Source organism: Phaethon aethereus (genome assembly GCF_964289735.1).
Source record: "Phaethon aethereus genome assembly, chromosome: 4".
Classification (NCBI taxonomy): Eukaryota; Metazoa; Chordata; class Aves; order Phaethontiformes; family Phaethontidae; genus Phaethon; species Phaethon aethereus.
In genome coordinates this window covers 81,121,203-81,136,634 of record NC_138578.1, presented here as the reverse complement: position 1 = coordinate 81,136,634, position 15,432 = coordinate 81,121,203, and the positions used below count along the sequence as shown (strand labels likewise).

The 15,432-nt window shown below is 38.5% G+C and overlaps 1 protein-coding gene across 3 annotated transcripts in view; it reads left to right on the top strand.

Moving 5' to 3' along the window:
* The window catches only part of CTNNA2 (catenin alpha 2), a gene marked incomplete at both ends in the record, with an annotated part of 469,340 nt that overhangs the window by 85,933 nt on the left and 367,975 nt on the right, over positions 1 to 15,432 (top strand). For all 3 annotated transcript variants that reach the window (XM_081998803.1, XM_081998802.1, XM_081998801.1), the window contains one exon: positions 7,088 to 7,291. In XM_081998803.1, the coding sequence (XP_081854929.1) occupies positions 7,088 to 7,291 (204 nt within the window). The remainder of the gene's footprint in view (positions 1 to 7,087; positions 7,292 to 15,432) is intronic.

The window sequence follows — 15,432 nt, the reverse complement described above, 5'->3', positions numbered from 1 at the left end:
CCATTTACATTTAGGGAATGGAGTCAGGAGGGGACTGCTGGGGGCTGTTCCTCCTCCGTCGGCTCTCGGTGTGCCCTTCTACCCAGTGCGATATTCATCCAGCTGCTATGAACGTGGTCACCCACTGTCCCAGAGGGAAAGATATTCACTTATATCTCCGATTTTTTTTCTCTCTTCTTTTAAGACATCAGACCAGCTCACCGAAAGCTGCCGTGCGGCGTTGCGCTCTCCCACTCTTCTTATTTCTTCACATTGCCCGTGTGGCGTGCCTGTGGAACGCCGGAGAGACAGGCAGAGATGTTTGATTTGTCGCTGAACGGCAGCTCAGTAGCCTTGTTAGCGCTGCGGGGGACACGGGCGCGCGCGTAAGCCAGCCCTGCGCGCACACTGCGTTTCTTTCCACGCTTCTGCAGGCGCTGCTGCCAGAGAAATACTTTGAAGGCTTATTTATGCAGTCTCGTCTCCCAGGTTGTTCTGAAATGCTGGGTCCCTCAGTATATTACTGGCTTCTTTTTACACCGAGGCAGTTTTTCATACTGGCTTGGGGTTTTGACATTTTTTAGCTAGTATATCCGTCGATTTGATTTTTTTTAACGGCATTTCTCGTCGTGGTGTCGGTTCCTTCTCCTGACATATTGTTCGTGTCGCAGTGGCATTTGCCTTAAAAAGTGTATTATTTTCATTGTGCTTAATCACTGAGAAGCGTATTAGGAAATAGTCTCTGCCCTGAAGGTTTTCGATTCTAAATAGATGAATTAATAAAATGTAAAAAGAGAAACAGAGGAAGGTATCGTTCGTCCAGAGTCACACAACAGATTGATGCAGGAGTCAATAAAGGAACCACAAAGCCTTTAATTCCAATTAAGCGTCTCTTCTGCTGTACTGTGCTGCTTACTGTGGTACGTAATACCTCACTTGAGTTTACTGGGGTTGTCTTAGATGCAAATTTTTATAAAACTCTATTATGCAGATGTTTCTCACTTGAAAGATATTTCTGTTGTATCTAGGATAATTCCTCCACCTGCAGAGCTCCCGCCTTATATTAAGCTTATATTAAGCTGCTGCCTTATCAGTTTTACGTTACTACATTGTCTTATATGAATACTTCTCAAACTTTCTGCTTTGGTGTTTTTTCTCATAGCTTCCCATAGTGGATTCGCAACTGCATTACTAGACTCTCCAAAGGTGCCTTTCCTGTCTTTGAGAATATGAGTCTGAAAAATTCAAGCTTTCCTTCCACAGCCCTATAGAAGAGCATGAAGTGTTTGTTGGCTTTTTTGTTTGGTTTGGGGTTTTTTTTTTTGTCTGTGTGTGTATTTTCTTACCACTTTTAAACTGTTCCTTTTCTTAAAAAAGAAGCTTGTTTCTCATTAGAACAGAACAAGGTGATGTTGGACAACTTTTGTATGATTTGATAGTTTCTTTTAAAAGTCATTTTTAAAAGTCACTTTTACCCAATTGCAAGAGGAAATAACTTCTGTTTGAAACTAGGTTTCTTGTGTGCTTTAAAGAACAGAGCACAGTAAATTGTATAAAGGGCCCGAAGAGGCCATCGTTACCCTCATCATCCTTTTTCACAGTAGAAGGACAAAGGGAGTACAAGGAAACACTGAATTCCTTCTTGTTCCCTCACTCAGTGGCTGGATGGGAGGTGATTGAGTGGGGAATTCTAGAAAGAACGATCTGTGTGAATATAAGAAATCTGGCCGTCCCTTTTACAGACATACACCAAAAAAAGCAAAGCTGCGGTTCTGAAGAAGCTGCTGGAATTTCCTTTCTGCTTACGTAAACCAGTAGATGAGCAGATTTTTCATGAATGATAAGGCAATGCGCATAATATTTTTTGCAAGAACAGGTTTAATTTGGAAAACGCAGACAATGATAAAGTAATCGTAGTTCTTTTGGAGTTGTGAAATTGTTGTAAAAGATTAATTCAACTTAACATTTTGGTTTACTTTATATTGGTAATTAAAACTCATTTTTGGGTTTTGTGGAAAAAGATATTCCAATCCAGATAAATGTCAGCAATTTTCAATGATTATGTGCTCTCTGACAATCCAATGCGTTTATGTAGGGTGTGTGGTTATTTTCAGTATTTTTAATTGAATTGTGAATAATTTGTCCGGTATTTTACATTTCAGAAATGTTGCTGTATATTTCATGAGTGTTTGTGACAGTTTGTTCCTGTTTGTGCAAGATAAAGATGGCTTATAGTACTAATTAGGATGAAGAGGTGTATTTTCTGAAAGTTTTTATTCTTTATGAAAATATTGCAACCACTCAATGAACACACCTTTATATAATTTTAAAAAATGGATAGTACAAGAGAAAATGGCTGTAGTATGCCTAAAGAACATATTACCACAAGTTTAGCGGTTTTCAAATAAGTCTCCAATTATATTTAAATTAATTTTCTTGGACTTCGTTTCCCCAACTGAAGCCAAAAGTCATGTACGTTCATAGCGAAGATACAATTTATACTAATATGTCCGCAGTTGTAGAGGCTTGAAACACTTCGTTATAAGGAATGAATTATGGTGTCAGTCCTTCATTTATGGATCTAATGTTAGTTAACTAATTAGAAATGTAAAATGTTCCAATTCATTTACATTCATTGTTCATTAACTGGCGATCAAGCGGTGACAGGAACTTGAGACTTTTGAAGGAATTTATTTAGCCAGATTTCCTGGCAACTATTTTTTTCTTCCTTCCAAGAAGACATTATTTCCTTGTTAATATATGAGTAAGAACTTTGTACGTGTCAATAACATAGTCTGACATTGCATTTACATACCAGGCTTTCTTTGAAAAGGAGTAAAACCAAGCAAAAAATAATGTCTCTTTGGGAACAGAATATTGAGAGCTGTCATGTAGCAGATTCTCTTCCCTGTTCTCTTTTTCCCAGGTTTTCTGCCTCAAGACTGTTTCTTGTTATAAAAGTGGATTGAGAGGCCCAAAAGTTAGCTCTTGTCAGTATGGTACATTTGGTGTGACACTAGAGTTAAGCAAGCAGCCGGGCAAGAAAAGCCTTTGATGTTCCTGCTGGACAGCAAATTCATGCTGAGTCAGCAGTGCACCCTTACAGCCGTGCGGGGCAGCCACCTCCGAGGCTGCGTTAGTAAGACTGTAGGCAGTGCGTCAAGTAGAGAATTTCCCTCCCCCCCATATTTGGCACATGTGAAACTGCATCAGACCTTCCAGACCCATTTTGGGGCTTCCCCGTGCAAGGAAGACTGACAGGCTTAAACAGATCCAGCAGAGACAGCAGGATGAGGAGGGGGCTGCAGGACATGACAAATCGGAAGGGGATGACAGAACTGGGAATTTTTTGGACTGCAGAATAAGAGGCTTTGAGGAGGGATCATGTTGGTGTCTTCAACTGCCTAGTAGGATGGTGTAGAGAAAATGGAGCTAGAGTCTACTTTGAGGTTCATGCTACTGGGATGAGAGGCAGCTGGCACAAGCTGACTGAAGGAAAATTCTAGTTGGGTATTGGGGAGAAAAAAAGCGCACAACATGTGCATGATCAACCACTGAAAGTGAGGACAGAGAGATTTTTGAAGTCTCCAAGGGTGGAGATCTCACCTTGACTGGATGAAGCCTTGAGCAACTTGGCCTGATGTCAAAGTTGGCTGTGCTTTAAAAGCAGAGCATTTAAAGCAGATGACCTTGGGAAGTCTATTTCAACTTACATTATTCTGTGGTTCTGAATTTTCATTAAGAGAATATCCCAAACAAATATTTAACTGAATTCTTAAGCCTAAAAGTGTATTGTGAACAAAAAGTTTTGTGGAATATGGATGAAGAATCACTGGGTGCAACTTAGCGGCTTTTGTTCTTCATGAGCTAAGCTATGATGGTCATAAAGACCTCTTCCTATTTAGAAAAAAATCCACTAATATGTTCCTTTTCTGTGCTTTCCAGTGAGGAAAGCTGGTTTAAATTAATTATACACCCTCAATGATACACATTTTATTATTTAAAATGTAAATGGTATTTGCATGTAACCTCTACAGTACTTAGTAAATTTATTCATGGAGTATGAGAGAACTGCTTGTGAAAAGAGTGAGTTGAGTTTCAGTGATCAGAGATATTGGAGATATTTGATCTGCAGCTCGTTCATCCTCAAGGCTTGAAAGGATGGAAATATTCCAAGAATATGATCTTGGTTGGTCCGTGGATCTCCTAGAAGACTGTGGAGTGCTGCGTCTTCAAAAGCCTCTAAGGAGAAAAATGTGATTCGTGACTTGCTGAGAGGTGTAAGATCTGCTGTTTGAAAATTGCTGTGTGAGTAGAAAGGAAGAGGAGGAGAAGTGAGACATTTAGGGAAGAACAGGTTATGTTGCTGTAACTGAAACATGAAAATTGCAAGAGTGCTGTATGGCTGCTGTTCTAATCGAGTTTATGGATTGAGAAGAGAGTTGCTACAAGTAGAACATATGTTGACCATCGGAAATTCTCTACGCTCCAGTGAAAAGTACTTCCTGTCTTTGTTCAGCCCTTTTTTATGGTTGTTTAAAAACACCGTGACCATTAACATTACCATTTTATGGTAATTTATTTAATAAACACAACCAGATTGGAGTAAGGAAACACAGAAAATAATCTGAAACATGGCACTAATTATTTTTATAACGTTTTACCAATGGCATAATTTGCTAAGATTGCGCATTTTGATGAAATTTCAGTCTTGCTACTACTGAATTTAATATGCTGTTGTGAAGATGAATCTATATAGCTGATTTCTGAAAATCATGAACAATCACGCTTATGAATAATCAGTGCTTAATAATTTATAAATATTTGTTCATAATCAATGCCTATGAACAAAAGTGTGGCAGTGAACTCTGTTCTTTAAGTATTATCATTTGTCAGAAAAGCACAGCTACATAAATATGCATAAGCCCAGCTCTTAGAGAAGTCATTTCTAATTTAGGTGCTTGTAAAACTGCTCTACTTACTGCGGTGAAAAGTAGACCCTAGAAGATACGTGTGAGAAATTGTTTCACATTCTGGGTAATGCTGCATTTATTTCTGCTAAGCCAGCAGTTCCTGAAGCTGGAACAATACGCTATCTAGTTAAAATTCTTCTATTTCTCCTTTTTTATTAAACAATGAGTCTTCATAAATTTGCTGACATCTTTATTTTTGTTACTGTTTAACTCCTATGCATTCGGTTAAATTATAGGTTTCTCAGGGCTTGATCCTCTTTCTCTGTGTAGTAAAGAGAGTTATGTTTTTTCGTATGGAGTTAATTGGAGGTTTTATTGAGAAATAAGAAAACCTTTTATAAAAGCCTTGTCGCGCTGAATTAAAGACAATGTATTCACTTGGGATCAGAATTAAGCCTAGAATAAATTCACTTGAGCATGTTCTGCTTCATAATAAACAAATACTGTTTTCAGCATTAGAGGCAGGTGTTGGTTATGTATCATGTCCCTAAATCCTGATTTACATTTTAATACCCTGTGTGGTATTTTTTCAAATTAACTGTATCATTTGCTTGCGCTCCTTGATTGCACTTGGATATTAAAGGGATTAGACAAATCGTAATGTTATCAAAATATTGTGAGAATTAAAATGGTTCATTAAACAAAAATCCAATGTGCTTTAAAATAGGTGTGATTATTAGAAAACAGAATGCTTCAAACTTTTTCAGGTCTGCCTCTTATATTCCTGTTTCATGATTTATTTTCCTTTAAAGCTCAAGTAAGAAGTGCACAGCTTGCGGAACATTTTTAGGCAATAAGGAATTATGAAACTTCTTTGCATATTTGCAGCAAAGGTTACTGAATTACACAGTGCTAATGTGCCTGTAAGTGAGAGCAGGCGATTATTTCTTTTCTATTTATTACTTTGAAATACAAAGGGAGAAAAGGAAGTCAGAATATAATCTAGCAGTTACTCAAAACTCATAATTTTACAAAGAATCTACCCTTATTAGTGTAGAACCTTATGTGGTTTAGCCCTGTCTGATATTTGGTAATAAGTTGGATAGATAAGGTACACAAGTGTTTAGCTGTGGTCATAATTTCAGAATGAAGATGTTTTTCATAGAAAACAGTCTTTGAAAATCCAATTTTTTTCTAGTGGAGTAAAAATATTTTCCTAACCAGTAGGCTCTTTGACAAATTAAAGATGGTTTTAGGCTGTCTTCCTCTAGTGGTCTCTCTTTAGTTCAGTAATCCAGTACTTTTTCCTGATTTACAAACAAATACAGAAAAGCTTGCAAAAGTCTTTAAAAAAGGGCTTTTAAAAGATGCGCTACAGAATGGGAATCGGAGATATTTCACCTTTTTATCTAAGTGTGATCATCTAATAATGGCTCTCAATGACAATTTCCTCATTTTTTTCATTTAATGTTGAGATAATCTAGTAGCATTTTAGCAGTGTGGTCTACTAATAAAAATAATCAAAATGAAGGAATTAGTTCCACTTTTACTTCAGTCATAAATAACTTGCACTTTTCGTATGAATTTCCTGTATATCCAAAAAATTTTCAGAAGGTTCAGGAAAGAATAGTATTAGTTTACTTCAGGATGAAATACATACATGTAATACACAGAGGTAGAGAGACACACACATAGTACATGCATGCTACAGTAGTTTGTGTTAATTTGGTTTTTTTACTATGTGCTTCCCAAATACATATTTAAACCAGTTGTGTTGCGCTCGACAGTAATCTTTAATAGCTATAGACTATATATATTAACGTATCTGTATCAATAGATTATATATAATTAGTGTTAATATATATTTATTATATATTTATATTTATTAAATAATTATAGAATTATATATCATACATAATATATATTATATGATAGTATAATAATAATTATATATTGATATATGTACTTATATATAATATAATTCTTTTACATTTTATGTCTATATTGGGACTTGGGCGCTACCAGTTATTTCTGTAATATCAATTTTTCAGGAATTTGGTAGCTAACTTACTCATATGAAAGACTAAAAACCCTGTGAGGCCACTGAAATAAGACATACTTAAAAAATGCCAAAGACCCATGTCTGCTCCTAATTTTCCCACTCCTTTTTTTTTTTTTTTTTTTTTTCCCCCCAGAACAAAATTATTTTAGACCCGATGACTTTCAGCGAGGCCCGCTTCAGGCCATCTCTCGAAGAGCGGCTGGAGAGTATCATCAGCGGCGCGGCGCTGATGGCAGACTCCTCGTGCACGCGGGACGACCGCCGCGAGAGGATCGTGGCCGAGTGCAACGCCGTGCGGCAAGCCCTGCAGGACCTGCTCAGCGAGTACATGAATAACGTAAGTTCTATGCTCTGCTCCCTGGCTGCTGCTTCGGTCCATGACGGAACATTTCTGAGGTTAATGTTACGACCTCGCCAAAAGCGATAATGCCGCTTTCCGCCGGGAGTGGAGGTAATGCTGTTGGAAGTAGTTAACTTCTTAATGTGTTGCAAACTTCTGACCGAAGTTTGGTACGATTAGAAGCTCACAGGAATTTATTTTGGCTTGCAAAGGAACTCCGAGCTCCCAGTAGCTTTAGCATTAATGTTTCTGCTTATGTAATAAATAGCCGACAAGTATTCTTTTTGAGGGAAAATTCATTCGTGAAAAGTAACGGCAAGCAGCGTACGTGGGAAATGGCCGTGGCACTATTTTCTTCACGAAAGCGAAACCGGTTTATTTTCAACATGATTTCCGCTCTGTGGTGGTGGGGAGTGTGTTTGGTTATTAGGACGTTACCTGTAGATACTCATGTGAGGTGGTCTGTGTGCTGCGTGGCTTAAGCCACCGAAGGTTTTGCTGTTGGAGCTGTTAAATATTCAGTCGCCGCGAAAGTGGAGAGTTTAGCGCTAGTGCTGTCCTCGCAACGGACCGTATCTGCAGCATCTTAAACACACCTCTCTCTGTAGGGTTTCAATTGTTCAATTTAACAAACTGTTAACCTGTAGCCCATAACCTTTGCTCTGTGTAACTTATCCCAGAAAATTCGCTCTGCCTAACGTGGTGTATTAAAAGGCAGAAGCACTGGCTCAGCGTCCTTTGGAGGGTGTGTGAAAAAGCCCTCAGCAACATCGATAACCTTTTCAAAAACGGAAATGTTGGCAAACGGGTATCAAACTGAGCATCCTATACTTTGCTGTTTCTTCTTTTTCAGTGCTACTAGAGTATCAGGGGGCACATTTTGATCCTCTTTTGCTAGAATCGTCAAAATAATGTTGAAGATACTGTTCAAGGGTGAACCTCTAACGTGGTCATTTTCATTGGTACTATTTGTGTCACTTTACCAGCTAACTCTATGTAGTATCAATAGCGCAAACTTCAGTCCTCTACTCATTTTATCGTACAGTTCAAAATTAACTGTGATGTTTTTCAAGGTATTATTCCATATAATAGTCACCTCAAGGCATAGCTGTTTCTGATGGTGCAGAATTTAAAAGCATATACTATTTGCTTTTTGGTTTTTTATGAAGTGATAGTTGAAAGGTTGTTGTGCACTGAATGAAAGCAAAGTCTATGCTGTTGTGTTATGTGTTGAAATTATAAAGAAAGCATTAAGTAACAGGTGATGAGGCTGCGGTGGAAGAGGACTTGCTGGATTGCTTCCTACAGAATCTTGTTTTGTAGAGCTATTACTGTTAGGTGAAATCTTTAAAGGTCTTTCAAAAAAAACTTTGATAACTGATGGATTGTGGTGCCTCTTTTTAAGTACGGAGGTTTTTGGTAAGGATGAAATTTGCCCTTGGACCAGAAACATTCTTACTTTATTTCTGACCACATTTGCAGAGGAAGGAGGGTTGTAAACGAGTGTAGGCATTTATGACCACACTGAAGGTGGCTAATACAGTTTCATTGTTTTTACTCCCACATAATGGTGGGAGCATCTGCTTTTATGGTTATCCTGGTATGTTTTTTGAATTTGTCTTCATCCTTTTTTCCTTTTTTTTTCCTGCTCTAGTTAGTCTGAGGTGCACAATTCCTATATTCTTTTTTTTTGTTTGTTTTCCTGCTTTGTATTGGAATGTAATCAATTTAAGCTACCTTTACAGCTATTGAGTAAATAATGTAAGAACTTAATATATACTTGTTACCGAAAAGTGAAGTACTTCTAATTTAAACACATCTGGGATTGTAGATTCTGAGAATGATAATGCATTAAACATTTTCTTCCAAGCTGACGTTAGCAGATACAAAGGGTGGGATTCAATTTACCCGTTAATACACCTAAACTTAGGTTTCTGTACACAGGTACAAACAGGTAAACTAAGAGCTTCAATGCACTTGTATAAAGATAGGTGCCTAGCGCCTTTGTAAAATTCCCGTTTAAATGGTCCGGTGCCCATTTGGACAGAGGCTCCTCAATCTGCTACTCAGAAGCTCTTGGATCTCCCACGGGTCTTGTGTCGTATCTGCCAGCGCCGCTCCCCTGCGTGCGCTCTAGGGAGGAGCAGACGCAGCCTCCTACCTGAGTCAAACCATTTGAGCCTCACTTGCTTAAGCTCCGGTTATAATCGATGGAGATCAGGTCAACAGTGCCAAGGGAACCCGAAGACCATTCAGATGTGTTGTGATCTGATACAGGATAAGCTAAATGACTCTGGACTCCTCTGACTATATTAACTGAAGCCCATTAGCTGGGATGGAAGGTTGGCTACCTAGCTTGTACATGGCTCCTTTTTAGGCATCTATCACGAGACTGAATTTCACCCATTTGTTTACCCTGGCAGAATGTGCTTTAGTGTTTAAAGTTTTGCTTGAAACCAGGGGATAGGGGTTTTTTTCATTTTTTGGCGGTGACAGTAATGCTAGGCATGTTCATTATGACAAATTTTTCACTTGGACAGTTTTTTAAAAGCTTTGATGAGTTTCTAAAGAGTAAAACTGAAGGGCATACACCAAGCATGACGCAGTTATAAGTCTGATCAAGCTGTGGTCAGAGCATGTTAGCTTTGAGATGATTTGGTGAAGATGGACATCTTTAACATCTTCTGCCCATATAGCCTTAAACCACGGCAATCCTGCTCTCGCTTTAAAGCCTGTGAAATGTAAGTGGACATTAATGCTTTGTTTTAATTGCTGGAAAATCTGGAAGATGACAGATCATTTTTTGGCTGCCGATTGTTGATCAAATGTGCTCACTGCTTTTCATGCTTGCCTTGAGATACAAAAACCATAGAACAAATTAAATAATGTGTGGTCATGTTTTAAGGATACAGACAATGAATTGCAGGGTCTTGGCAATGTGCTGTACAGTCAATGTTAGTTCAGTCCTTCTCCAGCTTAAAATTATTTCTTTTGAGTTTTCTACTTCTAGAATTATGGTTCAGAGGGGTGTTTCTTTTTGTATACAAGAACATCTCTATTTTTTGATTATTAAGTAGATTCCGTATTCCCTTTTACCTGTTGGGCATTTACACTGCAAAGTCCCATAGAAATTTGTTGCGGTTCACGTTCTCTCTTATATTAAATTTTCATAGAAGCTAAGTAAAATACCTAGTGCGAAAGAACATGCTCAGAATGGAGATGTTCTTGAAGCTTCACTGGTCTTTTGCTTTTGCACCAGTGGATGGTATTGCAGGCATGAAGCGGAACCTGGAAAGTTTACAGGCAGCTGTATGAAATACAAGGTTGGCTATGTGATGCTGCACACTTTCCAGCATTTCAAATGACGAATGCTGAAGCCAATGCAAGGAGAAAAAAGGGTTTTCCCAGGTTTTGTGTGCAAGAAAAGGAAATAGCTTCCAGCTGAACAATGTAGGAACTTCTGCCTTTTAAATAGTATAAGATGTATAAGAAAACCTCCTCCACTTGCAGAACACCTCCATGTGCCTACCTCTTTCTTAGAAAGTCGCCTGTGGAGAGGCATTCGTCTTATCTTCTGTGTTCCCGCGGGGCTTCTTAAGTACATCCGTCGTATCTCCTGCTGTCTTCCCTGCACCTGAGGTCTGTTTTGTCGCTAGTTGCTTTACCAGACTTTAGTGGATCAATATGCTCAGCTACGTAGGAAGGGAGAATTTAACATACACAACACTGTTGTTTTCCCCGTTTATCTCCCCAGTTTTTATGGATCCATCACAGACTAGCAAGGAGATAGTGATGTTCTTACGATTAGTTATATGCCAGGGGTAAAATCTCTGTGTGTATTATCCAGAGTTTTACTGAAGTAACTTAAAGCTGTTTTGCACTTCAGAAAACTGGATAGATGCCACAAATCCTCTTCTCATTTGGTGAGGAGGACACAAGATTGGTGAAACAAAACTTCAAGAGATGAGGCATAGGGATATAAGTTTATACAAGATGCAGATGCTCACTTTCAAAATGTTGGTAACCAAAGAAAAATATGAAAAAAAAAATCTGTAAAGAGAAGGATAGGGCAGATTTCAGTGCAGATGAGTAAAAATGCTGGTTTGGCAGTTGTATTATTTTCTGTCATAAAGGATTTAAGAAAAGTGACAGAAATGTGTTCAGAGAACTGTGAAAGACATGGTTGGAGAGGTGTGTTTTGGTTCCTCCTTCCTTGTCCTCAGAAAAATGTTGGTTTGTTCCATTTCCTACGTGTCAAATAAGATTTTTAAAATTTTTTTTTTCAAACTGTCTTCACAAGTATTCAGATGTTTTCATCCCAGTTCAGAGATTATTTAAGCGTTTATTGTTGTGGGAAGTTTTTGAATTATTATTGCAGCAGGAAAATTAGTCCCTAGGATCTTCGCCAGTTCTCTGAATAATTAGGCATTTGTACAGTATATTAAATTGACTGGAGTCTCACAGTACATAAGCCCTTTGCAAAAACTTCTGTGGAGATGAGATATAAACCGTTTCATTACTGTTTGTGTATCTGGTAATATGTATTAGTTTCATTTGTCTTATCGGTAACTCTGTCTAAATGTTTTCCCAGCATGGTATCTATTATTTCTATGCTGAACTCAGATGAACTTTAAAATCTTTTATTTCTGGGAAGTGGGAGCAGGAGGAATCTCAGTCTGCTGGGTCATATGACTTTTTTTCCATTCCTCACAGAAATTGGTAGGGTGGGTTTTTTTTATATTCTTATGTACGTGTGATAAATCCCATCAATTATTTAAAAATAAAGTTACATTTCTAGACTTATATCCTACAGAGGAGAACTAAATACAGCTCCACGGGAGCTCTTAATACAATTGTTTTCCATTTGCCTAGATGAACAAATTATTTAACGGATGGTTAGTTCTGATTGTGGTCTCGTTTCCTGCAGGTTTACTCTCCTGGATCTTTCATGATTTGTACTGCAGGCTGTCAGGGAGCAAAAATCCTAGAAACCTGGGAATTCCATCTCTTAGACTCCTGGATCAGAAGTACGCTGTCAAACTCATATAACCCAACGCTGGGCAACTTCCTAGCAGGCATCAGGGTGCTGCTGTGTTGATGTCTGATTAGGATACGAAAGGAGGAAAATTACATCTTTAGAAAATTATGCTTAGAATGGGATGTTCCAGTTCCCTCTGACATCATTGGTTTCTGTGCCAGGAAGAGAATGACTGAATTTTGGGTTCCTGGGGTATATCAAAGAGAAATTCAGGAAGCAGTTGACAAGTGAGTAAGCCATGACTGTTAAAGACCTCTGTAATCACTTGAGTACTGGCTTGGCATTAATTCAAGTCCATATTTGAAAAGGCATTTCCTGTCTGGTGCAAATACAAGGTTATCTTCTTAAACCTTTGGGCTCAGTATTAAGCCAACCTTCATTCTCATGCCTGCCTTTTCCTCTCGCCCAGTGCTCCTGCTCCCAGCCACTGCCAACATTTCAGAAGAGCTTGGGGTTTGTTTTTACTGTAATTGGGTTTTGGGACGGGGAATATTTCTGTGTATCCAAGTGCAACGAACAGTCCTTTATGAAGTCCTTGTATTACTACTGATGATTTAATGAATAGACGTGAGGACCAGAGCACTGCAGGCTAGGCTTTTTTTGTTGATATTTTACTGATCTTGCCAAGGGAGTAACGTTGCTTAGCGTTTGCTCTTTGTAAGCTTGTTCTCTAAAGTTACTACCCATTCCTGGCATCTGTTCGATGTAACCAAGGTCCTATAGGCTCTAATTTCTCTTTTCTACAGAGAAGAAAGTGTCGTATCTTGAAAATGAAAAATATAAGAAGAACAAACGAGACAATAAAAGTCTACAGGCAGTTTTTCTTCACAAATATATCAGTGAAAAATTTGAATCGCTCTAAGTGAAATTATAGAACTGCAGTACATGAAAATGAAATGTCCTTAATGGACAGCTGAAGTTCTGGTGCTTGATTGGAGAATGAAAAACGTGATAGCAAATGAAAATCTATAAACTCTCAAGATACTGTCAGCTTCCATATTTAACAACTCCATCTGAATTCATATCTAAGAGAAAAGTAGTAATTCTTGTGTACGTTCCAGTTCTGGTGCTTGCGTAAGGTTAATCTGGGTGACAGTGAGCAGTAAATTACAGTTATGAGCCAGAGAAATGTCCATAGCGGTCCCGAGACGAGTGATCAGGGGGGAGTGACAAGAGGTTGACTGCTGGGTCATCCGGATCGACTGATTCAGGCATGACCGGCTCAGCGGGACGGTTGTCCATTGGTACCGTTGTTGAGTTCCTAGTTTTCTGAATAGTTTTTAGAGGACAATGGCTTGTTTAAAGATTTCTACTATTTCAAGCTGGAGCTAAGCTGTTTTACTCTTCACTTTGCTCTTTTACAGGCTATATGAGCAGTTTTGTCATCCCTAACTTGGAAGAGACAAGTAGAAACACAGTAGCTGTCACTGGAGGAATAGGATGTGTTCCCGCATGGGCAGATGTTCCATGACGTGTCACAGCATTGCTCCTCAGTCAGTTTAGGTTTCTTTGCATTTATGCATCCCTCCCGAGTGCCTCGACTTCTCAAGACTGTACATAAATCACTAAATACGCTACCTACAGTGTAACATGAGCCACCTTTTAAGGAACCTTCTGTCTCTTCGTGTTTGATGATATCATCAGGGCCTCTTGGGAGATGCCCAGCGTTTTCTGATAGTTTTACAGAAATGCTGCATCGCACAATTGCACAATTGCACAAGTGACTTTTGATTTATTTGTTCATTCCTGTATTTTCTGGGTTTGCAAGTCCGTGTTCAGAGCTTGTTTTGTTTTTCCTAGCAGATCCAGAGAACCACACTGATGTTTTCCATCAGAAACAAATAGAAAAACTCTGTGAGAAAGTGGGACTTTATGGCTTGGAAATGACAAATATGCTAACAATTTGTCTTGACTTCAGGTTCTGGTGGCTGCAAATTTACACAGCCCTGTGGTGTTGCATCTGTTTGGATGAGTAGATTGTTAAATTTACTGAGTTGACATCTGTGGGAGGAAATGCTGTTTCTGAACCACAGAATTAGCTTTTTCCCTGGTGGTGTCCACTGAAGAACTTTTTATAGGTGTTTCTTTTTTGCTCTTTGTCTTTAAATGCAGACCGTGATATGTCATGAGAAAAGTTTTGTATGTCTTGTTAAAGTGTAAATAAATCACATGAGGTTTTTGGAATCTAAGGCTGAATTGCTATATTAGGTTGAGTGATGTTTCTGACAAGATATTTTCCTCCAAATTATCATGGAAATTATCTAGACTGCCAGTAAATCCAACTAAGTGCCTGCATGTAAGGACTTTCTCACTTTCTTTTATGTCTCTATATAATTAATGAAGCCCAGTGATTGACCTGAATGGTTGGGAGAAAAAGGTCTAATTCATGTTACATTACAGTGCCTCAGTGAATTCTCTTTTTTATTATCCCTTAATTGTTATTTCATTATTAAGTAAACTGCACTTTTAAGGATCTGTTTAAATCTAGACAAAGTCATTACTGGAAACTATGCATTTAGTTTTTCCATAACTGAGGAGTGAAGGTGAACTTTCCTGGAATTGCAAACGTTGCAGCAGGCGAAAGCATGTAGACTTGTCCGACACTTTTTCCCGTCCAGATGTCTCAGTAGAGGGGGTGAAGCTAACAGGCTTTCCAGTTTAACTTTCCAAATCATTTTAGATGAAGGGTGCAGGGGCGGCAGGTATGTTATTCCATATCTGTGGGTTAAAAACTCTGTAGACTTTAATGTCTCAAAATAGTTTCTGAGTAATATTTTGCCGAGCAAACTACCTCCTGATAAGATATGAAAGAGCTCCTTCTTACTACTTCCATGTTTATCCTTTTTATTCCACTTAATATTCCTGTTGCTGTTACTTTGGGTACTATGTTTGGGACCATTACCTGAACCATTTGTTTCTCAGCTGCTGATGGTATTTTTTTCAGATTTTTCTGGATTTTATATCCAAAACCTCTTTTCTTATTGGAAATTAGTAGAGAAGCCAAACAGAGAACAAGCCAGGGATAAGTACAGTTTTTCAGCAGGAGTACACTCTGACCACAGGGATTGAGCTTTAAAAAGTAGTACATTGTGCAGCATTC